The sequence below is a fragment of the Triticum aestivum genome, chromosome 5A, assembly GCF_018294505.1.
Source record: "Triticum aestivum cultivar Chinese Spring chromosome 5A, IWGSC CS RefSeq v2.1, whole genome shotgun sequence".
Classification (NCBI taxonomy): domain Eukaryota; kingdom Viridiplantae; phylum Streptophyta; class Magnoliopsida; order Poales; family Poaceae; genus Triticum; species Triticum aestivum.
In genome coordinates, this window is record NC_057806.1 from 703,214,829 (window position 1) to 703,239,895 (window position 25,067).

The window sequence follows — 25,067 nt, forward strand, 5'->3', positions numbered from 1 at the left end:
TCTTGTCCCTGGCGGCAGGCGCAAGAGCTCAGGGAAGATCATCAGGTGGGCTAGGGCACAGGCAGTAATCGCTCCCCACCCTTCTACCAGAGCAAAGTGGCGCCGTTTCTTCGATCGTTATGATTAAGAGTTGTTGCTAGTAGTTTTTTTAAGTATGAATGAGAGTCTGAGCTATGTATCCCTTCCATTTCTGTACAACTCTTTGCATGAAAGAATATTTGGATGGTTTGGAGCTATGTCCCTTCAAATACATAGGTTTCAGCAAGCAAACACTTAGGTTTCAGCACTCATACAGTGCAAACAAGACAACTTTTCAGAAAGCTCAATAGTTACCACTAGCAGTGAAATATGCCTTCCACTTTCCAGTTGGCTTCCTAACCCTCTTGGACCCAATCTCCATCTCAGAGTGAGCAGCAGGCCTTGGAGCATTGAAACCTGTGTACCCCCCTCCTCTGCTAGCTGTTGATGCTCTGGTGTTCTTTGCTGGAGAGGCAATGGATGACCTTGTGTTCTTGGCTGGTGAAGATGTGCTAGGAGCCCTTGTCTTCTTGGTTGCTTTGGTCTTCTTGGCAGGTGCTAATGTGGCAGGTGTTGGAGTAGCAGAAGCAGCTGCCTTGTTCCTCTTTGCTGGTCCTGGAGTAGCTGTGGCTGCTGCAAGCCTCTTCCTAGATGGTGTTGATGGTGCTGATGGTGGTGGTGGTGGTGGAACCACACCTGTAGTAGCTCTGGTATATGAAGAGTAGTCTGACCTATTCTCCTGCACATTTAACAAAGCAAATTTCAATTAAACCACCTAGCCTATGAAACATAAATTTCTTTGTCAATATGCATACCTGGTGATTATTCTTTCTCATCTGCAGTTTGGGTTTCAGTGGAACACCACATGTGGTATATCTGTGACCTTTCATATATATTGCAATTGCTACAAGTCACTGTCCCAATTCTTGATGTATCCTTCTTGGCAGGCACCTCAAAATGTCCTTTCCTCCTAGCTGTCTGCTTTTTACCCTTCTTTTCTTTGAATACTGGAGGAGATATGTCATCCCCCATGGTGTGTGGCCAACAATCAGGTCCTGGAACAGGGTATATAATATGCTTGTAGGTTTCACAGTAGAGGGGCTTCTTGAAGAACTCATGGACAAAATCTTCAGGGTGTAGCTTGACCTTCTGCATTGCTGCTATAGCATGACTACATGGAACAGCTGTCATATCCCACCTCCTGCAGTCACAAGTGTAGTTGTTTAGGTTTACACGGTAGGTCTTCTCTGAACTACTTGTAACTTGCCAAATGCCTGGTCCAGCCATATATGCATCACAATATTTTGCCCACTTCTTAGCCTCCTCCAATATCTCAGAGTAAGTCGGTGTGATATCCCACCTACATGTCTCTGTCTTCTCCCTAATCTTCTGAAACTTGATCATGAGTTTTGTCCTCATTCCTTCAAGCATTGTCCTTATGTGCTTGTTCCTAACATCCAGAATCATCCTGTTGAAAACTTCACTAAGATTGTTTACAACAAGGTCTGTCTTGCATATAGTATCCATTCTATGCCTGGCCCAAGTATGGACTGGTATGTTGGACAACCACTTCCATGCCTCCTCACTCTCTTTCTTCAATGCTTCCATGCCCAAATCATGCCCATGCTTAGTGAAAGAATATGCAGCCTGGTCTAGATGTTTTTTCAATTCATCCCCTCTAAACCCAACTGATTGGAAGTTGGCATATATGTGTCTTAAACAAAATCTTTGAGGGGAATCAGGAAATACATCCTCTATTGCATTGAGCAGACCCTGCTCATTGATTTTGTATTAATAACTAGTGAAGTAAGTAGACAAAGCATTACATACTGCAAGAAACCAAACTGTGTAAGAGACCAAACTGAAGTTGTTGTACCTTTTGCCTGTCTGACATAATTGTGTAGGGCCCAAACTTGTTGCCACTACCAATTACTGTCCTTAACTATGTAAGAAACCAAGTCCAACTATCTGTCTCCTCCTTGTCAACAACACGAAATGCAATAGGGAAGATGCTGTTGTTGCCATCCCTCCCTGTTGCTGCCAGGATTTGCTGCCCAGTGCTTAGTTTGATGAAGCATCCATCAAGACCTGCATTTTAAGCCATTAGTAAGCGGTAACATGTAATGCAATCCCTATTTAAGCACTATACAGACTAGATTTACCTATGAAAGGCCTGCAACCATTTAGGAACCCCTCCTTACAAGCAAACAGACAGTAAAACATGTAATGAAACCTTGGGGTAGGTGCTGGGTGGAGTTCAAATTCCTTTGTTGTCACAACACACCTACTACCAGGGTTTGTGTCCAAAACACACTGCAGATAGTCTCTTAACCTGTAGTATTGTGTCTTGTGATCCCCTTGCACAACATCAACTACTTTCCTCCTTGCCCTGTAGGCCAAATTTTTTGGAACATGTACTCCAAATTTCTTTTTTGTATAACTCAGTATAGTCTCAACACCTGCACCAGGATTGGACCTTACAGTATCCTCAACAGCCTTTGCAACCCACTTCATGGTAACCTTTGTGTTCTCTCCACTTGCTCCACAGGTGTGATTAAGATTCATCTTTTTGATGCTAAAGGGTGACTCATGGGCAATCTTAGAAGCAGTAATATAAAACTCACAACCATGCTTTCTATCTGAGCACCAGGCTATGATCCTACTTGGATCATTCCTATGGTACTCAAAGTTCCTAAGTGTCCTAACATAGTAGTTTCTCAATGCTTCTCTGAACTCTACCACATTCAGAAAGCACAAATGAATCCTAAACTGTTCATGTGCATCAGGCCTAGAGTAATCATATCATATTCTCTCCTTCTTCTTCTTCAATTTTCTCTTCCTGCCACAAGGCAACCTAGGTGCATCATCTTCTTCATCAGAAATGTCTTCATCACCTGGAAAGCAGAACTCATCAGCTTCTGGCACGAAATCTTCAAACTTTATGTGATATGGCTCACTGTGTGATCTGCTTGTTGGGCCTTGTTTCCTCACAGGTATCTTCTGTGGCACAGTTTTCACATGATCTGAAGCTTCTTCTTCATCATCTTCTTCAGAACCATTTGGCTCCTGCCAAAACTCTGAGGGTTCAGAAGCAGCCCCAAAATAATGCTCAGCCATCTCTTCCTCTTCCCTGTAGTGCTGCCTTGTTCCTTCACCACCTTCATCTTCTCCCCTAGCCCAAGACTTGTATGAAATTTTCTTCCCTCTGTAATAACCCCTGAAAAACTCAAAATCTGAAGAGGATTTGTCCAACTCATCATCATCTTGATCTTCTGCTTCAATGCCTTCAATTTCCACTGCATCTTTTCCCTTGTTGAAATTACAGCTCTGCTGTGTGTTAAAATATGGATCAACAGGCACAACTGGAGGCTCTGAAGAATTTGAGACAGGGAAAAGGACACCTTCTTGGGAAACACTATACACAATGGGATCACCAACTTGACTCATTGGAATCTGCTCTTCAAGCAAGGTGTGGTCCATGTTTGCATCTGCTGGATTTGGGTCAGTAGCCTCTCTCACTGTTATGTTCAATACTTTCTTCTCAGCAAACAAATCTAGCATCTCCTCCACCTTCTCATCACTTTCCAAAACCTCAATCCCCTCCAGCCCCTTACCCTCATCCTTAACATATGACAGATAGGCACCCAACCCATAGCCCTCAAGTTCAATAAGTGCTAACAATAACAGGTAATTCATTTCTGATAAGGAAAACTTCCTTTCCATGTTGTCTCTACCCTGAAAATGCAGCCTCAATTCCCATACTTCATCATCCAAACTATGCAAAGAAAGAAACAACACATTCAGATTTTTTCAGATTTTCAAGTTAAAAAGTATGCAATAGTTTCACTTGCACAACGTATCATCCAAACCTAAACCCTAATTCATATATTGCTTACAATGTATACATAATAATATACCAAAGAAACTAATTCATTAACAATCTAAGAAACAAATCCTAACCCTAGTTCATAAATAAACTAGGGAAGATAATTAAAACAAGTCGAGTATAACTTACTCCACGCCACCAAGTGAGGAGGCCCACTGGTGCCCGCCTTCTGGATCCGCGTGGATGGATTTGACCACTGCCCTGGCCGCGCGCCACGCCGGCGAGATCTAGAACTCCTGCGTCGGTGGCCCAGACGAGCGCTGGGTCGGGAAACTTGCGCTGCCTAGCCACTTGTTGACCTCGGAGTGAGCACCGCCCTCGCCGCTGGCTGTCGCCCCAGGCTCGCCGTCGTCCTTCTTCTTCGCCGCCGCCATCGTCGGGAGAGACAGAGAGCACGGGGAAAGGAGGAGCGAGAGAGAGATGCTACCGACAGAGAGAGAAAGGCAGCAAGCGAGCGGGTGCGGTCCGACCGCACCGGTCGGTCCGAGTAACGGCCGTTAACGGCCTCGCCGTCACGCGCGGCACTGACCTAGCCTGACTGGCGGGCCTGGACCGTCAGAAGACGGTTCAAAACGCTAGCAACGGGCGATTTAGGTTTTTTGAGACAGCCGACGAGAAAAGTGGTAGGTATCAGTCACAAACAAAAAAGTGGTGGTTTTTTGGAACCCTAGCACGAAAAGTAGTAGTTTTATGCTATTTACTCCAGATCACTGGTGGCTGAAGCTGGAGGAAGGATATACCAAGGGGCCCTGCTGAAGTCTATTCTCTATCTCACTGAAGTGCTTCACTTAGCTGAGCAATCCATGGCAAGGCGCAGCCGCCGACGGCCGCAAATGCCAAATCCGGCGGCGGCGGGAGCAGCCGCAAATCCACCGCTTTTTCGCTGGCAACGGGGCGAGGAGGCACAAATCGAAGTGGTAGAAGACATCGGCGGAGCTAGCCTATGGAGCTTCCGAGGTGGCGGGCGGGTGCCGGCAAGGGGTGGGAGGGGCGACACTGGCGCAGGTGCGACGCGGGAGGGGAGGGAGGAGGCAGGGGAGGAGAGGCGCGGTTTTTACTTAGCCGCCGCGCGGCAGAGTAAATATATGGAGAATTTTTTTGGGAAGAGGGGGGAGGGGGATAAAAATGTACTCCCTTACAGCGGCTAAGGGATCAGCTAGGTGCCGGTTAGAGGAGTAAAACCGCATTTTTACTCCTCTAACCGGTTATAAGGGACCGAGCAGCTGAAGTAACAGCTCACACCGGGTTGTGCCGTGATTTTCACTTCTCGCGTTAGTACACCACTTTCCCCCTCCCTCCCTCCCCTCCCCCCAGTGGCGGCACCAGGATTGACTCATGCCCCAGGCCACCTTCACTGCTATAGTTGTAAATAGTGCTCAATGGTGATGGCTGTGTGCATCATCCAATGCAAGAAAACACATTTCAGGGGCTCAACAAGACACATAAAACTGTTGATGCAACTGCCAGCACAGAAAAGAGCTCAGGTCGTCTTCATACATATACATGATACAGTTAAGTAACTTCAGCACTACACACACACACATACTATGTATTGATGTGATGCCATCCTGTTGGTACTAGACTAACTTTACCAAAACCTCATTGAGAGGCTAAACAAGGCACACACAGAAGAAAGGTCATCTATATATCGGCTTCATACATACATTGAACATGATACAGTTAAGTACACACTAACACACGTATAAGTACTACGTATACACTATATTGACGTGATGCCATCCTGCCTGCATATGTACATCTTGTCGTGTACTAGAGTTTCCTCTCTATCTATATCGTAGACTAACTGTATCAAAACTTGGTCCCTAGCTGCCTAGACTGGTGACTAGAGTCCATCTGAGCCTCGTCTAATTTCCTGTACCCTTTGTCGCAACCTTCTCCTGTGGTCTTGGATTTTCCATAGCCCATGGCCAAGGACCACGGCGGAGTATATGCCGTGGGTGATCATCGGTGCCAGGATGTTGCCCGTCTGCATCCATCGTGTCGCGAATCAGATATATGTTTCATCAGTCAGATAGAAAATCCGTCATATAGAGACCATGTTGATGATGCCTTACTTGGTAAATGGATCAATAAAATCTATGTAAATGGTTACCTGGATCCATTCGAAGCCGAGGTAGAAAGCCAGGATGCCTTCTAGAAGAGGAGAGTATATCTTCCTCATCTGCCTCCTTTCGTACCAAGCTGGGAATTCAGAAGAATCATGTTATTACATCATCTCTGCATACTCATCCTACACACTAGCTAAGTAGTTCTTGTTACTATTTGCAGGATATATATATATAAGAGAATAACATAGACAGAGAGAAACACACCTGAAAACAGTTTCTTCATATTCTGTCGGCCGGCGTGCGAGCGCATAACTGGTGTCACCACATAGGTAGGGTCTGAAACAAAAACACAGCAAGACATGGGTTTAACTTCATTTGAAACAACGACAAAGCATGATATGGAATCGGTGGGTTCAATTACCTTTGGGGGCGGTAGCGATGTAGTAGAGGGACCCCGTTAGCGCGGCGGTGATGGCGGCGGCAAAGGTTTGCGCGAACGGGACAAATGGAGGCACCATTCCACTCTGCAGATATCAACAAAAATAAGCAAGTACAGTTAAGTACAGTTATGTTCATCAGTCAAACAGATGAACTGAACTGAACTGAAGAAAATCAAGTGCAATTAAGTCACAATCAGTATGTACCAGGGACACAATCCCTCGGGCATCTTTCATCAGCTCCGTGCCTCTCAGGAATATATCGGCCAATGCTCCCTACAATTTGATCAACCAATTTAGTTTCAGGCTATACAGAAAGTGAGAAATGTAATTTCTTTCTCATTTTAGATGAAATGAGGAATACAATTAGTAAGACAGTATAAATGAGTGAGTGAGTGAGGTACCTGGACGGCGGCGCGGTAGAAGAGCTCCTCGCCGACGGAGCTGGCGGCGACGACGAGGATGAACTGCCAGGGGGACATGCCGGCGAAGAAGGTGCGGAGCTCCTCGTCCTCCACGTCGCGGATGGCGCGGGCGTGCGGGGAGTACTTGACCACCTCGTCGTCCAGGATGAAGAGCAGCACCATGATGGGCGGCGACGCGTAGCCGAGCCCCTCCACCAGCGCCGTCAGCGAGGGGTGGAACCCGCCGGAGGAGTCGATGCCGGCCATGTCGCAGATCGCCCGCCCCGCCAGCGCCATGCCCGCGTAGATGCCGATGCCGTAGCTGAGCCTCACCACGGCGCCCAGCTTGTCCCACATGGCCAGCTCCGCGTCGCGGGCCCCTCCGAACCCGTCCGCGGCGCCGACGACGGCCGGCACGTCGACGACGGGAGGCCCATCCGCTGCAAGGCGGCCGGCCGGCCGCCCCGGCTCGACGCCGTCCCCGCCGCCCTGGTGCGCCCCGGCACGGACCCTCCAGGGGCCGGCGCGGAGGACCCGCGCCGGCGTGAAGCCGATGGAGCAGTTGGTGTATGACGAGCAGCTGAAGCTACATGGCGGCGCCAGCTCCATTAACCAACCACCCACCTACTAGCTAGCAAGCTCCGACCGACGGCGTCCTCCCTCCCCTCCTCTCCTCCCCTCTCCGTTCTTGCTTGCTCCAAGACACGATCTTTCCCGGCCACCGACCCGGCTGCAAGCAAAGTAAATCTGAGGGGAGCTGGTGGGCAGTGGAGGTGAACAAATGAAGTTTTTTAATGGCGGCGGTGGCGGTGGTCGCTCCACGATCTGGCCGCCGGATATACTAGTATTTGATTTGATTCTCCAACCTCGGTCTGTCGTTACGTTACGATTCGGGAAATCGGATGAAAGGGGGAGAGGCCGCCTGCGTGGCGCTTTGCCAGTGGGCGCTGGCAGATGAGAGGGATTCGCCTGGCCAATCACCAACTGCCATGTCAGCCAGTCGATAAGGTAAGGTGATTGTTACCTCGCTGACATGGCACCCATCCACCCATCTGTCTGCCACTTGGTCGCTGTCTCGGCCTTCTCTTCTCCTGTGCGGCTCCCACCATAGCTACGAGGTCGACATACTACGGCTCATCTATATGCACTTATTCGTTCGAATTTTCGAGGTTGAAATGATCCGGCGATGGAGAAAACGACTTTGGTTTTGTTGTTGCCAACTTAGCTAACAACCAGGGAACTAATAAATCAACCAATGTACAACTTCACGTTTTTTTTTCTCCGGGTGTTTAGCTCTCGCTCATTTTTCACGCCATTTTCTCCTACCATCCTCATTCTATAAAACCCCCTCGCCCATTTATTGTCTTTCATCGGTGTTTTAGTTGGATACCCAGTAAGCTTTGTATATTCTCGTAACCATGTATGGTCTTAGTCCTATTTTTCGACAAGGAAAATATATTAATACCGTGAAGATATCAATTACACTAGGTTCTGCACCAACATGATGTTCAAAGACATCAAGGATACACACAACCCAAAAAAGAAAATAAAAACAAAAGTAAGAAAAAACAGACACAACCACGGTGAACAATACTAGCAGTAGCAGCACTCTAACCACCACCAAAGACAACACGCGGAATACAAAAGAGGTTCTCCAAAAGCAACGCCTCCGAGAAGAAAACATGCACAAGCGTTATCGTTGCCCGATCGAAGATCTAAGGTTTTCATCCCGGAGAGAGTTCGAGTTCACCCAAAGCAATGCATTCAACAAGGTTATGCCAGGTACAACCAACAAAGGCTAGAACTTGGGTTTTCACCCTTAGGATCAAGGCTCGGTACACGAGGAGCACCACCAAAAAGGCACTCCTCCAATGTTGCCACCCCCGCTTGCCGAGGCCGCTGTTACAAGTCACCATATACCTGGCACACAATCTTCATCACATCCAATACACCCTTTCACCGAAGTTTCAAGACCTCCAGTCGCAGCCGCCATGACTTTCCCCACCTCTTTCGATGCCTTGGGAATCTTGACTACTTCACGACGCGCCCTCGTAAGGTCGTGTTGGCAGATAATATGAGCGTGCGCGACCGAAGCCTTTTCGATCTAGATATCCAAGGGCAACATACGTCAAGCCATATGGATCTTTGAGAGGGAAGACCGGAACTCGTCAGCGACCAAATCCAAGAGGTCAACATCCGGCAGAGAGATGAGTTGGCGGAAGAAGAGTGTTAGGGCCAAGATCCGGCAGAACCAGATCGGGGCCAGCAAACCATGGAAGGGAGGTCCACCTCGGCCCAGCCCACCGCCGGACGGGCCCTCGCCTAAGCCGCGTGCGCCGGCAAGAGAAGGCAAGGCCGCCGGCCAGCAAGATCCCCGCTAGCCATTGGGGTGCCTCGCGTTGCCTGCCATGGCCCAGATCCAGCGGATTTGGCTAGTTTTAGTCCTATGATGATGCCTCCAAGGATTTTGAAAGGTGTCGCACTAGTCCGAGTTGACTATGCTAAGCATTAATCCAGATTTGGGCTTCCCAAAAGGAACCTTGATGAGACACATACGGTAGACATTCCGAGGTTGCAAACAAGGTGAAACATGGAGATTCACGCAGAGAACTTCATCAGTGATGGGTTTTATACAATAAGATTACTTCAAGTGCTAGCAAGATCGTAAGACTTTTTTATCCTTAATAAAAAAACTCCAGAAGAGATAGCATGGTCATGGGTTTTATTTTGCAAACTCTTTTGATTATGGAAAAAACAAGAGACATGGGTATGTATTGTTCGTTGAAAGTTGGGTTAGAGAATAAATAGTATCGAATCCATTGTGGAACTTTGTCCGCTTGGCTTTGTCAACTGTGCCAGGACAAAGGACATCTGACATTCGTTAAATACCTCCCCACCAAATACCTAGTTGGCGCACAACAACAATTGAGGCGAGTTTGTTCCTCAGTGAAAGTGCGTTATATCGACTAGAGGGGGGTGAATAGGCGATTTTTATGAAATTCTTCATGCAGGAATTTGCCAGTGAGGAAATTCCTTAGCGAAGAACTAGTAGCAGCGGAATAAGTACTCAAAAGTAAACATAACAGAATACAAGCATAGTCATCATGATAAAATAAAGACAGGCACAGAGTACAGGAAGCGTAAGCACAGGATAACACAGCATGAAGACAAACAGACTGAAGAAATTGAACTGGGGAAATTGAGAAAGTCTTCAGTCAAAGTCTTCAAACACAGATATGAACAAACACACAACACAGTTATGAGGAAATGAACGAGTTGAGGGAATAGAACCAGTAAGCTTGGTGAAGACAATGATTTGGTAGACCAGTTCCAACTGCTGTCTCAGTTGTACGTCTGGTTGGAGCGGCTGAGTATTTAAACTCGAGGACACACAGTCCCGGACACCCAGTCCTGAGCACGCAGCTCAGGACACCAAGTCCTCACCGTATTCTCCTTGAGTTAAGGTCACACAGACCTCGCCCAATCACTCGTGGTAAGTCTTCAGGTGACTTCCGAACCTTCTCAAACTTGGTCACTCGGCGATCCACAATTCCTCTTGGATGCTCTAGACCATGACGCATAACCGTCTGGAAGAAACACAGTCTTCAAAGGTAACAAGCGTCGGATCCACGCAGGATCAATCTCTTCAGTGATGCTCAATCACTTGGGGTTTTTAGGTGTTTGGGTTTGGTTTTTCCTCACTCGATGATTTTCGCTCAAAGTCCTCGGAGGATGGGTTGCTCTCAAATGACAAGTGTCAGTTTCTCTCGGAGCAGCCAACCAGCTAGTGGTTGTAGGGGACGGCTATTTATAGCCTAGGGAGCAGCCCGACATGATAAGACATAAATGCCCTTCAATGATATGACCGTTAGGTGGATAGATATTTTGGGACAGCTGGCGCATAGCACAACAACTATTAGAATTTTGAGTAGCAAAATCCTCAGGGCTATCGTGTTCCTCACCGTGTAGGCAATCCGCACTGGCGAATTCCTAACTCCTCAGTCAGAACAAATTCCTTAGAGACCAGAAGAACTTCGCCTCTGTCACTGAAGAATATGACTGGACTGTATGACATTTCCAATGGTTTCACTCGAAGGGATTGGTAGGTGTAGGATTTTGAGTTGAGCATCACATGGAAATTTTTTCTTAGTATTTCCTCGACCCCCTTTAACAGTACAGTGTTTCCTATGACTCAAGAAAGAGAAAGTGAAACTACAAAAACAAAAGTCTTCACGCTTCATGTTCCTCGAATGAATACCAAGTCTTCAAGGTCACACCAATTTCTTCACTTTCAAAATCTTCAGAAAGTCTTCAGAATACCAAAGTCTTCAGACGAAGAACTTCATTTTTAGGGGTCGACTTTCTCTATAAATATCAAACTCCTCATAGACTTATAGACCTGTGTACACTCATAAACACATTAGTCCCTTAACCTATAAGTCTTCAATACACCAAAATCACTAAGGGGCACTAGATGCACTTACAATCTCCCCCTTTTTGGTGAGTGATGACAATATAGGTTAAGTTTTCAACGGAGATAAACATATGAAGTGTAAATACTGATATTAAGGAATTTGATTGCAAGATATAGAAGAACTCCCCCTATAGATGTGCATAGTGAGGAATTTGCTTTTGAAGCAATGCACACTTGAAGAGTTGAATCATGGAGATCTCCCCCTATATCTTGTAATTCATACACGCATTTGACATATAACAGTGAAGAATTTGAAATGCATGATGAAATATGGTGACTGATGTAATTCAGCATGCGTGCAATAATATTAACGAGGAATAAGCATGCAGAAAAATGTATCAAGAGTATCAGAGCACCATCGGGTTTAAGTTTATAACTCGATCCAATAAAGTATCAGAAGAACGAGAGTTGTAACTTGAAAAAAACGCCCATATAGAAAGACCCGTTTGAAGACTAACTCAAAATTATCCCCCTTTGTCATCAAATGACCAAAAGGATCAAATATGAGGACTAACACCCCTGAAGAATATCAAGTTGATGAAGGAGCGCCAGCGTTGTTGGGGTCATTTGTTATAGTAGGGCCTACCGCAGTGTCGTCCAAGTCTTTATTTTCATCAGTGTCGCGCGATGAAGAACATGAGCTGGCCACCAGAGAAGGAACCTTGACCTTCTTGAATTTCTTCGGTGGAGGTGCAGACCAGTCAAAATCTTCATTGAGACCCATTTTCTTCAGATCATCTTCAGCATACAGATGTGACAGGATTGACCAGGTGCGACCGAAGACTTGATGGAGGTAGTGTTGGAAATATGCCCTAGAGGCAATAATAAAATGGTTATTATTGTATTTCCTTGTTCACGATAATTGTCTATTGTTCATGCTATAATTGTATTAACCGGAAACCATAATACATGTGTGAATACATAGACCACAACATGTCGCTAGTAAGCCTCTAGTTAACTAGCTCGTTGATCAATAGATGGTCATGGTTTCCTAACCATGGACATTGGATGTCATTGATAACGGGATCACATCATTAGGAGAATGATGTGATGGACAAGACCCGATCCTAAGCCTAGCACAAGATCGTATAGTTCGTCTACTAAAGCTTTTCTAATGTCATGTATCATTTTCTTAGACCATGAGATTGTGCAACTCCCGGATACCGTAGGAATGCTTTGGGTGTACCAAACGCCACAACATAACTGGGTGGCTATAAAGGTGCACTACGGGTATCTCTGAAAGTGTCTGTTGGGTTGGCACGAATCGAGACTGGGATTTGTCACTCCGTGTAAACGGAGAGGTATCTCTGGGCCCACTCGGTAGGACATCATCATAATGTGCACAATGTGACCAAGGAGTTGATCACAGGATGATGTGTTACGGAACGAGTAAAGAGACTTGCCGGTAACGAGATTGAACAAGGTATCGGGATACCGACGATCGAATCTCGGGCAAGTACTATACCGGTAGACAAAGGGAATTGTATATGGGATTGACTGAATCCTTGACATCGTGGTTCATCCGATGAGATCATCGTGGAACATGTGGGAGCCAACATGGGTATCCAGATCCCGCTGTTGGTTATTGACCAGAGAGATGTCTCGGTCATGTTTGCATTATTCTCGAGCCCGTAGCATCTACACACTTAAGGTTCAATGACGCTAGGGTTATAGGGAAAGTATGTACGCGGTTACTGGATGTTTTTCGGAGTCCCAGATGAGATCCCGGACGTCATGAGGAGTTCCGAAATGGTCCGGAGGTGAAGATTGATATATTGGACGAAGGGTTTTGGAGTCCGGAAGTGTTCCGGAGGTACTGTGTGATGACCAGCATGATCGAAAGGTGTTTCGGGAGCCCGGCAAGTGTTGGGGGGGCTTCATGGGCCAAGGGAAGGGGGCAAACCAGACCACTAAGGGGCTGTGCGCCCCCCTCACCTAATCCCACGTGACCAGGGGGTTTGGGGCACCCCATCTAGGGTTCCCACCTCCTGGCATGGGGGCCAAGTCACCAAGGGGGAGATCCCATCTGCCCTGGCCGTCGCCCCCCTAGGGGAAACCCTAGGGCGCCTCCCCTTGCCCTTGCCCCTATATATAGTGGAGGTTTTGGGGCTGCACAACACACAAGTCTCTCTCTCCCAAGGCGCAGCCCTACCTCTCTCCCTCCTCGTCTCTCGTAGTGCTTGGCGAAGCCCTGCTGGAGTACCGCGCTCCTCCACCACCACCACGCCGTCGTGCTGCTGCTGGACGGAGTCTTCCCCAACCTCTCCCTCTCTCCTTGCTGGATCAAGGCATGGGAGACGTCACCGGGCTGCACGTGTGTTGAACGCGGAGGCGCCGTTGTTCGGCGCTTAGATCGGAATCGACCGCGATCTGAATCGCCACGAGTACGACTACCTCATCTGTGTTCTTGCAACGCTTCCGCTTAGCAATCTACAAGGGTATGTAGATGCACTCCCCTTCCCCTCGTTGCTAGATTACTCCATAGATTGATCTGGGTGATGCGTAGAAAATTTTAAATTTCTGCTACAATCCCCAACATTGGCATCATGAGCTAGGTCTATGCGTAGATTCTATGCACGAGTAGAACACAAAGTAGTTGTGGGCGATGATTTGTTCAATTTTCTTGCCGTTACTAGTCTTATCTTGATTCGGCGGCATTGTGGGACGAAGCGGCCCGGACCGACCTTACATGTACACTTACATGAGACAGGTTCCACCGACTGACATGCACTTGATGCATAAGGTGGCTGGCGGGTGTCTGTCTCTCCCACTTTAGTCGAATCGGATTCGATGAAAAGGGTCCTTATGAAGGGTAAATAGCAATTGGCATATCACCGTTGTGGTTTTGCGTAGGTAAGAAACGTTCTTGCTAGAGACCCATAGCAGCCACGTAAAACATGCAACAACAATTAGAGGACGTCTAACTTGTTTTTGCAGGGTTTGGTATGTGATGTGATATGGCCAAAAGGATGTGATGAATGATATATGTGATGTATGAGATTGACCATGTTCTTGTAATAGGAATCACGACTTGCATGTCGATGAGTATGACAACCGGCAGGAGCCATAGGAGTTGTCTTAATTTATTTATGACCTGCGTGTCAATGAAAACGCCATGTAATTACTTTACTTTATTGCTAACCGTTAGCCATAGTAGTAGAAGTAATAGTTGGTGAGGCAACTTCATGAAGACACGATGATGGAGATCATGATGATGGAGATCATGGTGTCATGCCGGTGACGATGGTGTTCAGGCCGTGCCTCGAAGATGGAGATCAAAGGCGCAAGATGATATTTGCCATATCATGTCACTTTATGATTTGCATGTGATGTTTGTCATGTTTTTGCATCTTATTTGCTTAGACGACGGTAGCATAAATAAGATGATCCCTCGCAATAATTTCAAGAAAGTGTTCCCCCTAACTGTGCACCGTTGCTAAGGTCCGTTGTTCCGAAGCACCACGTGATGATCGGCTGTGATAGGTTCTAACGTTCGCATACAACGGGTGTAAGCCAGATTTACACATGCAATACACTTAGGTTAACTTGACGAGCCTAGCATGTACAGACATGGCCTCAGAACACGGAAGACCAAAAGGTCGAACATGAGTCGTATAGTGGATACGATCAACATGAAGATGTTCACCGATGATGACTAGTCCATCTCATGTGATGATCGGACACGGCCTAGTTGACTCGGATCATGTATCACTTAGATGAATAGAGGGATGTCTATCTAAGTGGGAGTTCATTGAATAATTTGATTAGATGAACTTAATTATCATGAACATAGTCAAAAGATCTTTGCAAATTATGTCATAGCTCACGCTTTGGTTCTACTGTTTTAGATATGTTCCTAGAGAAAATTTAGTTGAGAGTTGACAGTAGCAATTATGCGGACTGGGTCCGTGAACTGAGGATTGTCCTCATTGCTGCACAGAAGGTTTATGTCCTTAATGCACCGTCAATGTGTTGAACCTCGAGCATCGTCTGTAGATTTTGGGAAACATCTGACATACACGTTTTGATGACTACATGATAGTTCAGTACGTAATACTAACGATTTAGAATTGTGGCACCAAAGACATTTTTGAAACGTCGCAGAAAATATGAGATGTTCCAAAGACTGAAATTGGAATTTCAGACTAGTGCCCACGTCAAGAGGTATGAGACCTCTGACAAGTTTCTTAAGCCTGCAAACTAAGGGAGAAAAATTCAATCGTTGAGCATGTGCTCAGATTGTCTGAGTACTGCAATCGCTTGAATCGAGTGGGAGTTAATCTTCCAGATGAGATAGTGATGGTTCTCCATAGTCACTGCCACCAAGCTATTGGAGCTTCGTGATGAACTATAACATATCAGGGATAGACATGATGATCCTTGAGCAACTCGCGATGTTTGACACCGCGAAAGTAGAAATCAAGCAGGAGCATCAATTGTTGATGGTTAAACCACTAGTTTCAAGAAGGGCAAGGGAAAGAAGGGATACTTCATGAGACGGCAAATCAGTTGCTGCTCTAGTGAAGAAACCCAACGTTGAACCAAACCCGAGACTAAGTTCTTCTATAATGAGGGTAACGGTCACTGAAGCAGAACTACCCTAGATACTTGGTAGATGAGAAGGCTGGCAAGGTCGACAGAAGTATTTTGGATATACGACATATTATTGTGTACTTTACTAGTACTCCTAGTAGCACCGGGGTAATAAATACCGGTTCGGTTGCTAAGCGTTAGTAACTCGAAATAAAAGGCTGCGGAGACTAGCTAAAGGTGAGATGACGATATGTGTTGGAAGTGTTTCCAAGGTTGATGTGATCAAACATCGCACGCTCCCTCTACCATCGGGATTGGTGTTAAACCGAAATAATTGTTATTTGGTGTTTGCGTTGAGCATAGACATGATTGGATTATGTTTATCGCCACACGGTTATTCATTTAAGGAGAATAATGGTTACTCTGTTTATTTGAATAATACCCTCAATGGTCTTGCACCTAAAATGAATGGTTTATTGAATCTCGATCGTAGTGATACACATGTTCATGCCAAAAGATATAAGATAGCAATGATAGTACCACGTACTTGTGGCACTGCCATTTGAGTCATGTTGGTATAAAACGCATGAAGAAGCTCCATGTTGATGGATCTCATGTGAACCATGTCTATTGGTAGATATGCATGAAGAAACTCCATGCAGATGGATCGTTTGGACTCACTTGATTTTGAATCACTTGAGACATGCAAATCATACCACATGGGCAAGATGACTGAAAGGCCTCGTTTTCAGTAAGATGGAACAAGAAAGCAACTTGTTGGAAGTAATACATTTTGATGTGTGCAGTCTAATGAGTGCTGAGGCACGCAGTAGATATCGTTATGTTCTTACTTCACAGATGATTTGAGTAGATGCTAAGTATATTTACTTGATGAAACACAAGTCTGAATTATTGAAAGATTTAAGTAATTTCAGAGTGAAGTTGAAGATCGTTGTGACAAGATGATAAAATGTCTATGATATGATCATAGAGATGAATATCTGAGTTACGAGTTTGGCACACAATTAAGACATTTTGGAAATTGTTTCACAACTAAATACCGCCTGGACCACCATAGTGTGATGGTGTGTCCGAACATCACAACTGCACCCTATTGGATATGGTTCATACCATGATGTCTCTTATCGAATTACCACTATCGTTTATGGGTTAGGCATTAGAGACAACCGCACTCACTTTAAATAGGGCACCACACAATTCCGTTGAGACGACACCATATGAACTATGGTTTAGAGAAACCTAAAATGTTGTTTCTTAAAAGTTTGGGGCTGCGATGCTTATCTGAAAAAGTTTCAGGCTGATAAGCTCGAACCCAAAGCGGATAAATCCATCTTCATAGAATACCCAAAAATAGTTGGGTATACCTCCTATTTCAGATCCGGAAGCAAAAGTGATTGTTTCTAGAAACGTGTCCTTTCTCGAGGAAAAGTTTCTCAAGAATTGAGTGGGAGGATGGTGGAGACTTGATGAGGTTATTGAACCGTCACTTCAACTAGTGTATAGCAGGGCACAGGAAGTTGTTCCTGTGGCACCTACACCAATTGAAGTGGAAGCTTATGATAGTGATCATGAAACTTCGGATCAAGTCACTACCAAACCTCATAGGTCGACAAGGATGCATACTACTTCAGAGTGGTACGTAATCCTGTCTTGGAAGTCATGTTGCTAGACAACAATGAACCAATGAGCTATGGAGAAGTGATGGTGGGCCCAGATTCCGAAGAATGGCTCGAGGCCATAAAATCTGAGAGAGGATCCATGTATAAAAGAAAGTATAGACTTTGAAAGAACCACTTGATGGTCGTAAGACTGTTGGGTGCAGATGGATTTTAAAAGGAAGACAGACAATGATGGTAAGTGTCACCATTAAGAAAGCTCGACTTGTCGTTAAGATGTTTCTCGACAAGTTCAAGGAGTTGACTACGATGAGACTTTCTCACTCTTAGCGATGCTAAGAGTCTGTTGGAATTATGTTAGCAGTTACTGCATTATTTATGAAATCTTGCAGATAGGATGTAAAAAACATTGTTTCCTTGACATTTTCTTGAGAAAGGTTGTATGTGATACATCCAGAAGGTTTTGTCAATCCTGAAAGATGCTAACAAGTATGCAAAGCTCCAGGAATCCTTCTAAGGACAGGAGTAAGCATCTCAGAATTGGAATGTATGCTTTGATGAGATGATCAAAGATTTTGGGTTTATACAAAGTTTATGAGAAACTTGTATTTCCAAAGAAGTGAGTGGGAGCACTATAGAATTTTTGATGGGTATATGTTGTTAACATATTGTTGATCCGAAATGATGTAGAATTTCTGGAAAGCATGCAGGGTTATTTGAAAAGTGTTTTTCAATGGAAAATCTGGATTAAGCTACTTGAACATTGAGCATCAAGATCTATAAGGATAGATCAAAAACGCTTAATAGTACTTTCGAATGAATACATACCGTGACAAGATTTTGAAGGAGTTCAAAATAGATCAGCAAAGAAGGAGTTCTTAGCTGTGTTACAAGGCGTGAATATTGAGTAACACTCAAGACCTGACCATGGCAGAAGAGAGAGAAAGGATGAAGGTCGTCCCCTATGCTTTAGACGTAGGCTCTACAGTATGCTATGCTGTGTACCGCACCTGAAGTGTGCCTTGCCATGAGTCAGTCCAGGGGTACAAGAGTGATCCAGGAATGGATCACACGACAGCGGTCGAACTTATCCTTAGTAACTAGTGGACTAAGGAATTTTCTCGATTATGGAGGTGGTAAAAGAGTTCGTCGTAAAGGGTTACGTCGATGCAAACTTTGAAACTAATCCGGATGACTCTGAGTAGTAAACCGGATTCGTATAGCAGAACAGTTATTTGGAATAGCTCCAAGTAGCGCGTGGTAGCTGCATCTACAAGATGACATAGAGATTTGTAAAGCACACATGGATCTGAAAGGTTTAGACTCATTGACTAATAAACCTCTCTCACAAGCAAGATATGAACAAACCCCATGGGTGTTGGATTCATTGCAATCACATAGTGATGTGAACTAGATTATTGACTCTAGTGCAAGTGGGAGACTGTTGGAAATATGCCCTAGAGGAAATAATAAAATGGTTATTATTGTATTTCCTTGTTCATGATAATTGTCTATTGTTCATCATATAATTGTATTAACCGGAAACCATAATACATGTGTGAATACATAGACCACAACATGTCCCTAGTAAGCCTCTAGTTGACTAGCTCGTTGATCAATAGATGGTCATGGTTTCCTGACCATGGACATTGGATGTCATTGATAACAGGATCACATCATTAGGAGAATGATGTGATGGACAAGACCCAATCCTAAGCCTAGCACAAGATCGTATAGTTCGTCTGCTAAAGCTTTTCTAATGTCAAGTATCATTTCCTTAGACCATGAGATTGTGCAACTCCCGGATACCGTAGGAATGCTTTGGTTGTACCAAACGCCACAACGTAACTGGGTGGCTATAAAGGTGCACTATGGGTATCTCCGAAAGTGTCTGTTGGGTTGGCACGAATCGAGACTGGGATTTGTCACTCCGTGTAAACGGAGAGGTATCTTTGGGCCCACTCGGTAGGACATCATCATAATGTGCACAATGTGACCAAGGAGTTGATCACGGGATGATGTGTTACGGAACGAGTAAAGAGACTTGCCGGTAACGAGATTGAACAAGGTATCGGGATACCGACGATTGAATCTCGAGCAAGTACTATACCGGTAGACAAAGGGAATTGTATACGGGATTGACTGAATCCTTGACATCGTGGTTCATCCGATGAGATCATCGTGGAACATGTGGGAGCCAACATGGGTATCCAGATCCCGCTGTTGGTTATTGACCAGAGAGATGTCTCGATCATGTCTGCATTATTCCCGAGCTCGTAGGGTCTACACACTTAAGGTTCAATGACGCTAGGGTTATAGGGAAAGTATGTACGCAGTTACCGAATGTTGTTCGGAGTCCCATATGAGATCCTGGATGTCACGAGGAGTTCTGGAATGGTCCGGAGGTGAAGATTGATATATTGGACGAAGGGTTTTGGAGTCCAGAAGTGTTTTGGAGGTACCGGGTGATGACCAGCATGATCGAAAGGTGTTTCGGGAGCCCCAGCAAGTGTTGGGGGGCTTCATGGGCCAAGGGAAGGGGGAAAACCAGCCCACTAAGGGGTTGTGCGCCCCCTCACCTAATCCCACGTGACCAGGGGGTTTGGGGTGCCCCATCTAGGGTTCCCACCTCCTGGCTTGGGGGGCAAGTCACCCAAGGGGGAGATCCCATCTGCCCTGGCCGCCCCCCCCCCCCTCGGGGAAACCCTAGGGCGCCTCCCCTTGCCCTTGCCCCTATATATAGTGGAGGTTTTGGGGCTGCACAACACACGAGTCTCTCTCTCCCAAGGCGCAGCCCTACCTCTCTCCCTCGTCGTCTCTTGTAGTGCTTGGCGAAGCCCTGCTGGAGTACCGCGCTCCTCCACCACCACCACGCCGTCGTGCTGCTTCTGGACAGAGTCTTACCCAACCTCTCCCTCTCTCCTTGCTGGATCAAGGCATGGGAGACGTCACCGGGCTGCACGTGTGTTGAACGCGGAGGCACCGTTATTCGGCGCTTAGATCGGAATCGACCACGATCTGAATCGCCACGCGTACGACTACCTCATCCGTGTTCTTGCAACGCTTCCGCTTAGCGATCTACAAGGGTATGTAGATGCACTCCCCTTCCCCTCGTTGCTAGATTACTCCATAGATTGATCTTGGTGATGCGTAGAAAATTTTAAATTTTTGCTACGATCCCCAACAGGTAGTAATGGTTTTTCTTCACTGCATTGTGTGTAGCAGTCATGTTGTGAAGAAATGAACCAAACTGACGCTTAACCCATTTGTGATTTCGATCCACCTTCTGGTGAAGACTGAGCAGAAGTTCATGGTCAGTCATCACACGCGAAGCAGTGGCTTGAGGAGTGGACTTGGGTGCATTGGCAGAGTCATGTGTGGTAGAGTCATCATTGGTGAAATAAGAAGCAGCTTTGCAAAATTGACCATCCAATGGACGAATGCCTTCATCTATAACAGTTGGTGCCTTGCCCTTTCCATCAACTGAGGAATAGGTCTGCTTGAGGACTTCAATGGGAGGCAGGTAGCTGAGGTGATTCTGAAAATCAGCTTTGTAGTTGAGTGAAGACCTTGTCCTGAGGAATCTCATAATCCAAGGTGCATAAGGCTTCAGTTCAAACGGAGACAGTGCAACATTTTCCAGAGTCCTCATGAAGAAATCATGATAATTGATGGGAATGCCATGAATGATGTTGAATACCAGATTCTTCATGATGCCAACAATTTCCTCATCAGATGAGTCGTGGCCTTTGATAGGACTCATTGTCCTCGTAAGAATACGATAGACAGTTCTTGGCACATACAGCAATTCCTTCATGAGAAATTTGGTTCTTGGTGCCTGACCTGGATTCAAAGGTTTCATCAGCACCTGCATGTAGTGATTTGTAAGCTCAGGTTCACTGTAGATGCAGCGAGCTTCTTCAAGAGGAGGACTGAGTGGTAAGGCACGAAGCAATTTAGAAGCTGGTGCAGTGTAGTGAGTGTTTTCAGACATCCAATCCAGCACCCATGAATTCACATCTTTAGAATCTCCTGTGAGGTGCAGCATTGCATAGAATTGAAGAATCAGTTCTTCATTCCAATCGTAGATGTCAGAGCAAAAGTTTAACAGTCCAACGTCGTGAAGAACACTAAGGACTGGTGCGAAGCACGACAGAGATTCCATATCCACGTGAGGAATATGCTCATGGTAGAAGATTTTCTCTTTGTTGAACAGCACTAAGGAATAGAAATTGGCTTGACTAGCAGCCCATAAACGCCTCTTCCTAATGCAAGCAGAGTTATAAGGGTTATAGTCTTTGAAGAATACATGCTCGCCGAAGAAATCATCAGCCTTGAACTTTTGCTTACGTGAGAATGGATCCTTTGGCTTGGGCAGAGGAGTGTCAGTGAGTTGCATCACGACCTCAGGAATTGCAATCTCAGGTTCTTCGGGCTGAGGAATTTCTGGTTCATCTTCAGTGGCAGTCTGTGTCTTCAGATGTTCAGCAGCAGCAGTTTCTTCAGCACTAGTGGCTGGAATTTCCTCATGTACAGATGAAGTGGGGTGAGTTTCTTCAGAGCCTATTTGAACAGTTTGTGCAGGCGACTGAGGTATTTGCTGCAACGGTGTGAACATTGGAGAGTTTGGATGCTGACTTTCCCAGAATTCATCACTTATTACTGGTGTGGAGCAGCCAACGTCCCCATCTTCATCTTCCATTTCTTCAACACCAGCGTCTTCAGCTGTGAACTGAGTCATGGGCGAGGAGATGACAGGTGTTGAAGGGATTGTATCCACTTCAATTTCTTCATCAATCTGCTCTGACGAAGCAGCAGAATGATTTTCTTCATCAGATCTGCTAGGGATCTCATATTCTTCACCAAAAGAAACAAGGTCCTTTGATGGCCTGGTCGAGATGGGAACAGCATCAATGGGATTAGCAAATGAACTTGTCATAGGCTTCATCTTCTTCGGAGCTGAAGAATCTGAAGCAGCTGATGCTTTCCTTTTCTTCACTGCTGCATTCTCCGCAGCCTTGGTCTTCTTCACATTTGATGCAGATGGAAGGATTGGAGTTGGTGTAGGCGCAGGAGGAGCAGAGGAATCTGGTTGATTTTCTTCATTTTCTTCAGGCGCACCACTAGTGGGTGCCCTGGCAATTTCTTCAGTGGCTGGAATGCAGTCGTCAGCCCTGGAACTCACGTTTTCTTCAGCAGCCTGATTGTCATCAGCGGTGCTGGCATTTTCTTTAGTAGGCTGAGCAGATGCTTCAGCCTGAGGATTTTCCTGTTGCATTGGGGCTGCAACAGTGGAGGTGAACTGTTCTGTGATCTTTACAAATCTGACTTTGGCTCCCAGCCAGTCAGCATAATAGCAATCAAATTCATCACTCAGTTTCTTGATTTCAGATTGGAGAGCAACAAGTTCTTCAGGTGAAAGCTTCAGAATGTTTTGCTTCAGAAAGCGCTCTTTCTTGTACTGCGCTTTCTTCACTCTCCTCCCCTGTTCAAATTTCCATTTCTCTTCTTGTATGAAGTGAGTCAACATGTGACTTTGACCAGGAGTCAGCTTGAAATCCGGCATGGGAGTGTTGGGGTCCTTGTGCCAAACATCAATGTATTCGAGGATCAACTTGGGATCCAAAAGCAGTGGAACATCTGTTCCCTTGGCTCTAGTGGCCCTGACTTGCCTATCTCTGATGATTTCTGCAAGTTCATCATCATCAGCTTCGTCTTCATCAGACGGCACTTGGAAGGCGACTTGCTTTTCTTCTGAGGAATAGGGTGAGGACCTCGTCCAGCAGTGGCCTTAGTCTTCAGTAGAGAGGGTCCCGTTGAGGAAGGTGGTGCAGCTGAGGAACTAGTTGAAGCTCCTGAGGCAATGAACATGCCTGCGGTCCTTTGGCATGAGGCAAGATGCACAGGTGCTGAGGACTTTGTTGGAACAACTGAGGACTTAGGAGGAGCTATGGATTTTGAGGGAGCAGGAGCAGCATGAGGAATTGGCCGTGAGGGCTTTGAGGATTCTGGCCGTGAGGGCATTGCTGAGGAGCTTGGCCTTGAGGGCATTGTTGGTGAAGCACTTGGCTTGCGCGCATGCTTCTTTGACATAGCCTTCTTTGGCTTGACAGCAGAGGCAGCAGCAGCAGAGTCTTCATTGAATTTCCTCACTTCTTCTCTGGCTTGCTTAGCCAACTTGGCTTGGCGCTTGGCTCGTTCTTCAGGATAGTCCTCACCGCGCTTGAGGCTGGTGGGATCAGCTATTTGGCCAAGTGCCAACGGAGGTCTTGGGCATGGAGGATTGAGTGTGAATTTCTTCATGTACTTGGGAGTGACATATCTGTAATCCCTCCACTCTCTAGCTCATCTCCTCTCTATCTTCTGAATGCGCACCTTGCGCTCATTCTTGGTTTCCTCAGTAGGTGTGCAGTACCCAGCATATATTTCATCAGGGATCTCAAACGCTGTATTGACCTCAGGCCTCTTTCCTCCTTTCTGTGGCTTCTTACCGTCAGCCATTTTCTTCAGTTGAGGAATTTGAACAATTGAATTCTCTGAAGAAGTATGCAACTTTTCTTCGAGGAACACTGCAAATGAGTTAAGTTGATGAGAACCTAGTGATTCAGCAGCTGACATGAGTACCTGTGAACAAAGTATAGTTGTGAGGAATTTGGAGAGGTCATATGCGTTCTCAGAAGGTTTTTCAAAAAGAACAAGTTTGAGAAATTTGACCAGATGAGTCTTGAAGAGTTTCACTAAGCGTTCTTTGTCTTAGGTTCCAGAGTTGTATAGATCGAAGATCCACACAATTGAGGAATCTTGAAGAAAAATGATGCTTAGAGAAACGAATCAAGAACAGATGACTTGTGAGGTGTTTTAGTGTGTGAAGATATGAAGAAAAACACCTTTGAAGATTTTGTAGATAATCATTCGAATCAACGAGGGAAGTAAAAGTAACTTTTAATTACCCTGGATGAAGAACATGATGAACAGTGAAGAGGAGAGGTGAAGTTCATCTGTGTAGATCTTCCACGCCCTAACTCGGCGGAGGAAGATGGCTACGGCAACGACGGAGTGAAGATTTCCATAGTCGGCGCGAGTACATCAGCGACGAGGTCGAGGCAGTGAAGCTCTTCCTCACCGGCGACGATGAAGTAGCGGCGGCGCTAGGGTTTGAGAAGCTTGAGCTAGAGAGAGATCGAGTGGAGTAAAAGAAGTGAGGAAGGGAAGGAGGGGTATTTATAGCCACGGTGAAAACTGCTCGTCCGAAGAAATTGGACGAACGTGCCCCTGACCCTTCTCATTCGCTTGACATGTGTCACCCACGTACTGAGAGGTGGAGATCGTGTGCGGTCGTGGGTGAATGGATAAGTGTATCGTGGGATGCGGAATGGTTTGAGTGGCAAAGCCGAAAATTTAGATAAGATAGGTTTTAAAGTTCCGTTCGCAATTTCTACAGCTGACAAGGACACATTGAAGATTTTGAACGAGTTTCAAATAGAACGCACATGAAAAATTTGTGAACAGATTGGGTTGAGTATAGCATAGAGGGGAAGGGTCCTATCACATTCACTTAGCAGAAAAACCAACTTGAAGAATTAGCAATAAGTGAATGCTGTAGAGGACA

The 25,067-nt window shown here is 45.8% G+C and overlaps 1 protein-coding gene across 1 annotated transcript; it reads right to left on the reverse strand.

Annotated features, from left to right (window-relative positions):
* Window positions 1-5,532: 5,532 nt before the first annotated feature.
* Window positions 5,533-7,665, reverse strand: LOC123106150 (uncharacterized). The gene is made up of 6 exons (XM_044528369.1): window positions 6,815-7,665; window positions 6,618-6,686; window positions 6,395-6,497; window positions 6,238-6,309; window positions 6,018-6,106; window positions 5,533-5,891 (listed from the first exon to the last, which is right to left on the reverse strand). The coding sequence occupies exons 1-6, from the start codon at window positions 7,421-7,423 to the stop codon at window positions 5,748-5,750; spliced, it is 1,086 nt and encodes a 361-aa protein (XP_044384304.1). The 5' UTR covers window positions 7,424-7,665; the 3' UTR covers window positions 5,533-5,747.
* Window positions 7,666-25,067: the final 17,402 nt, after the last annotated feature.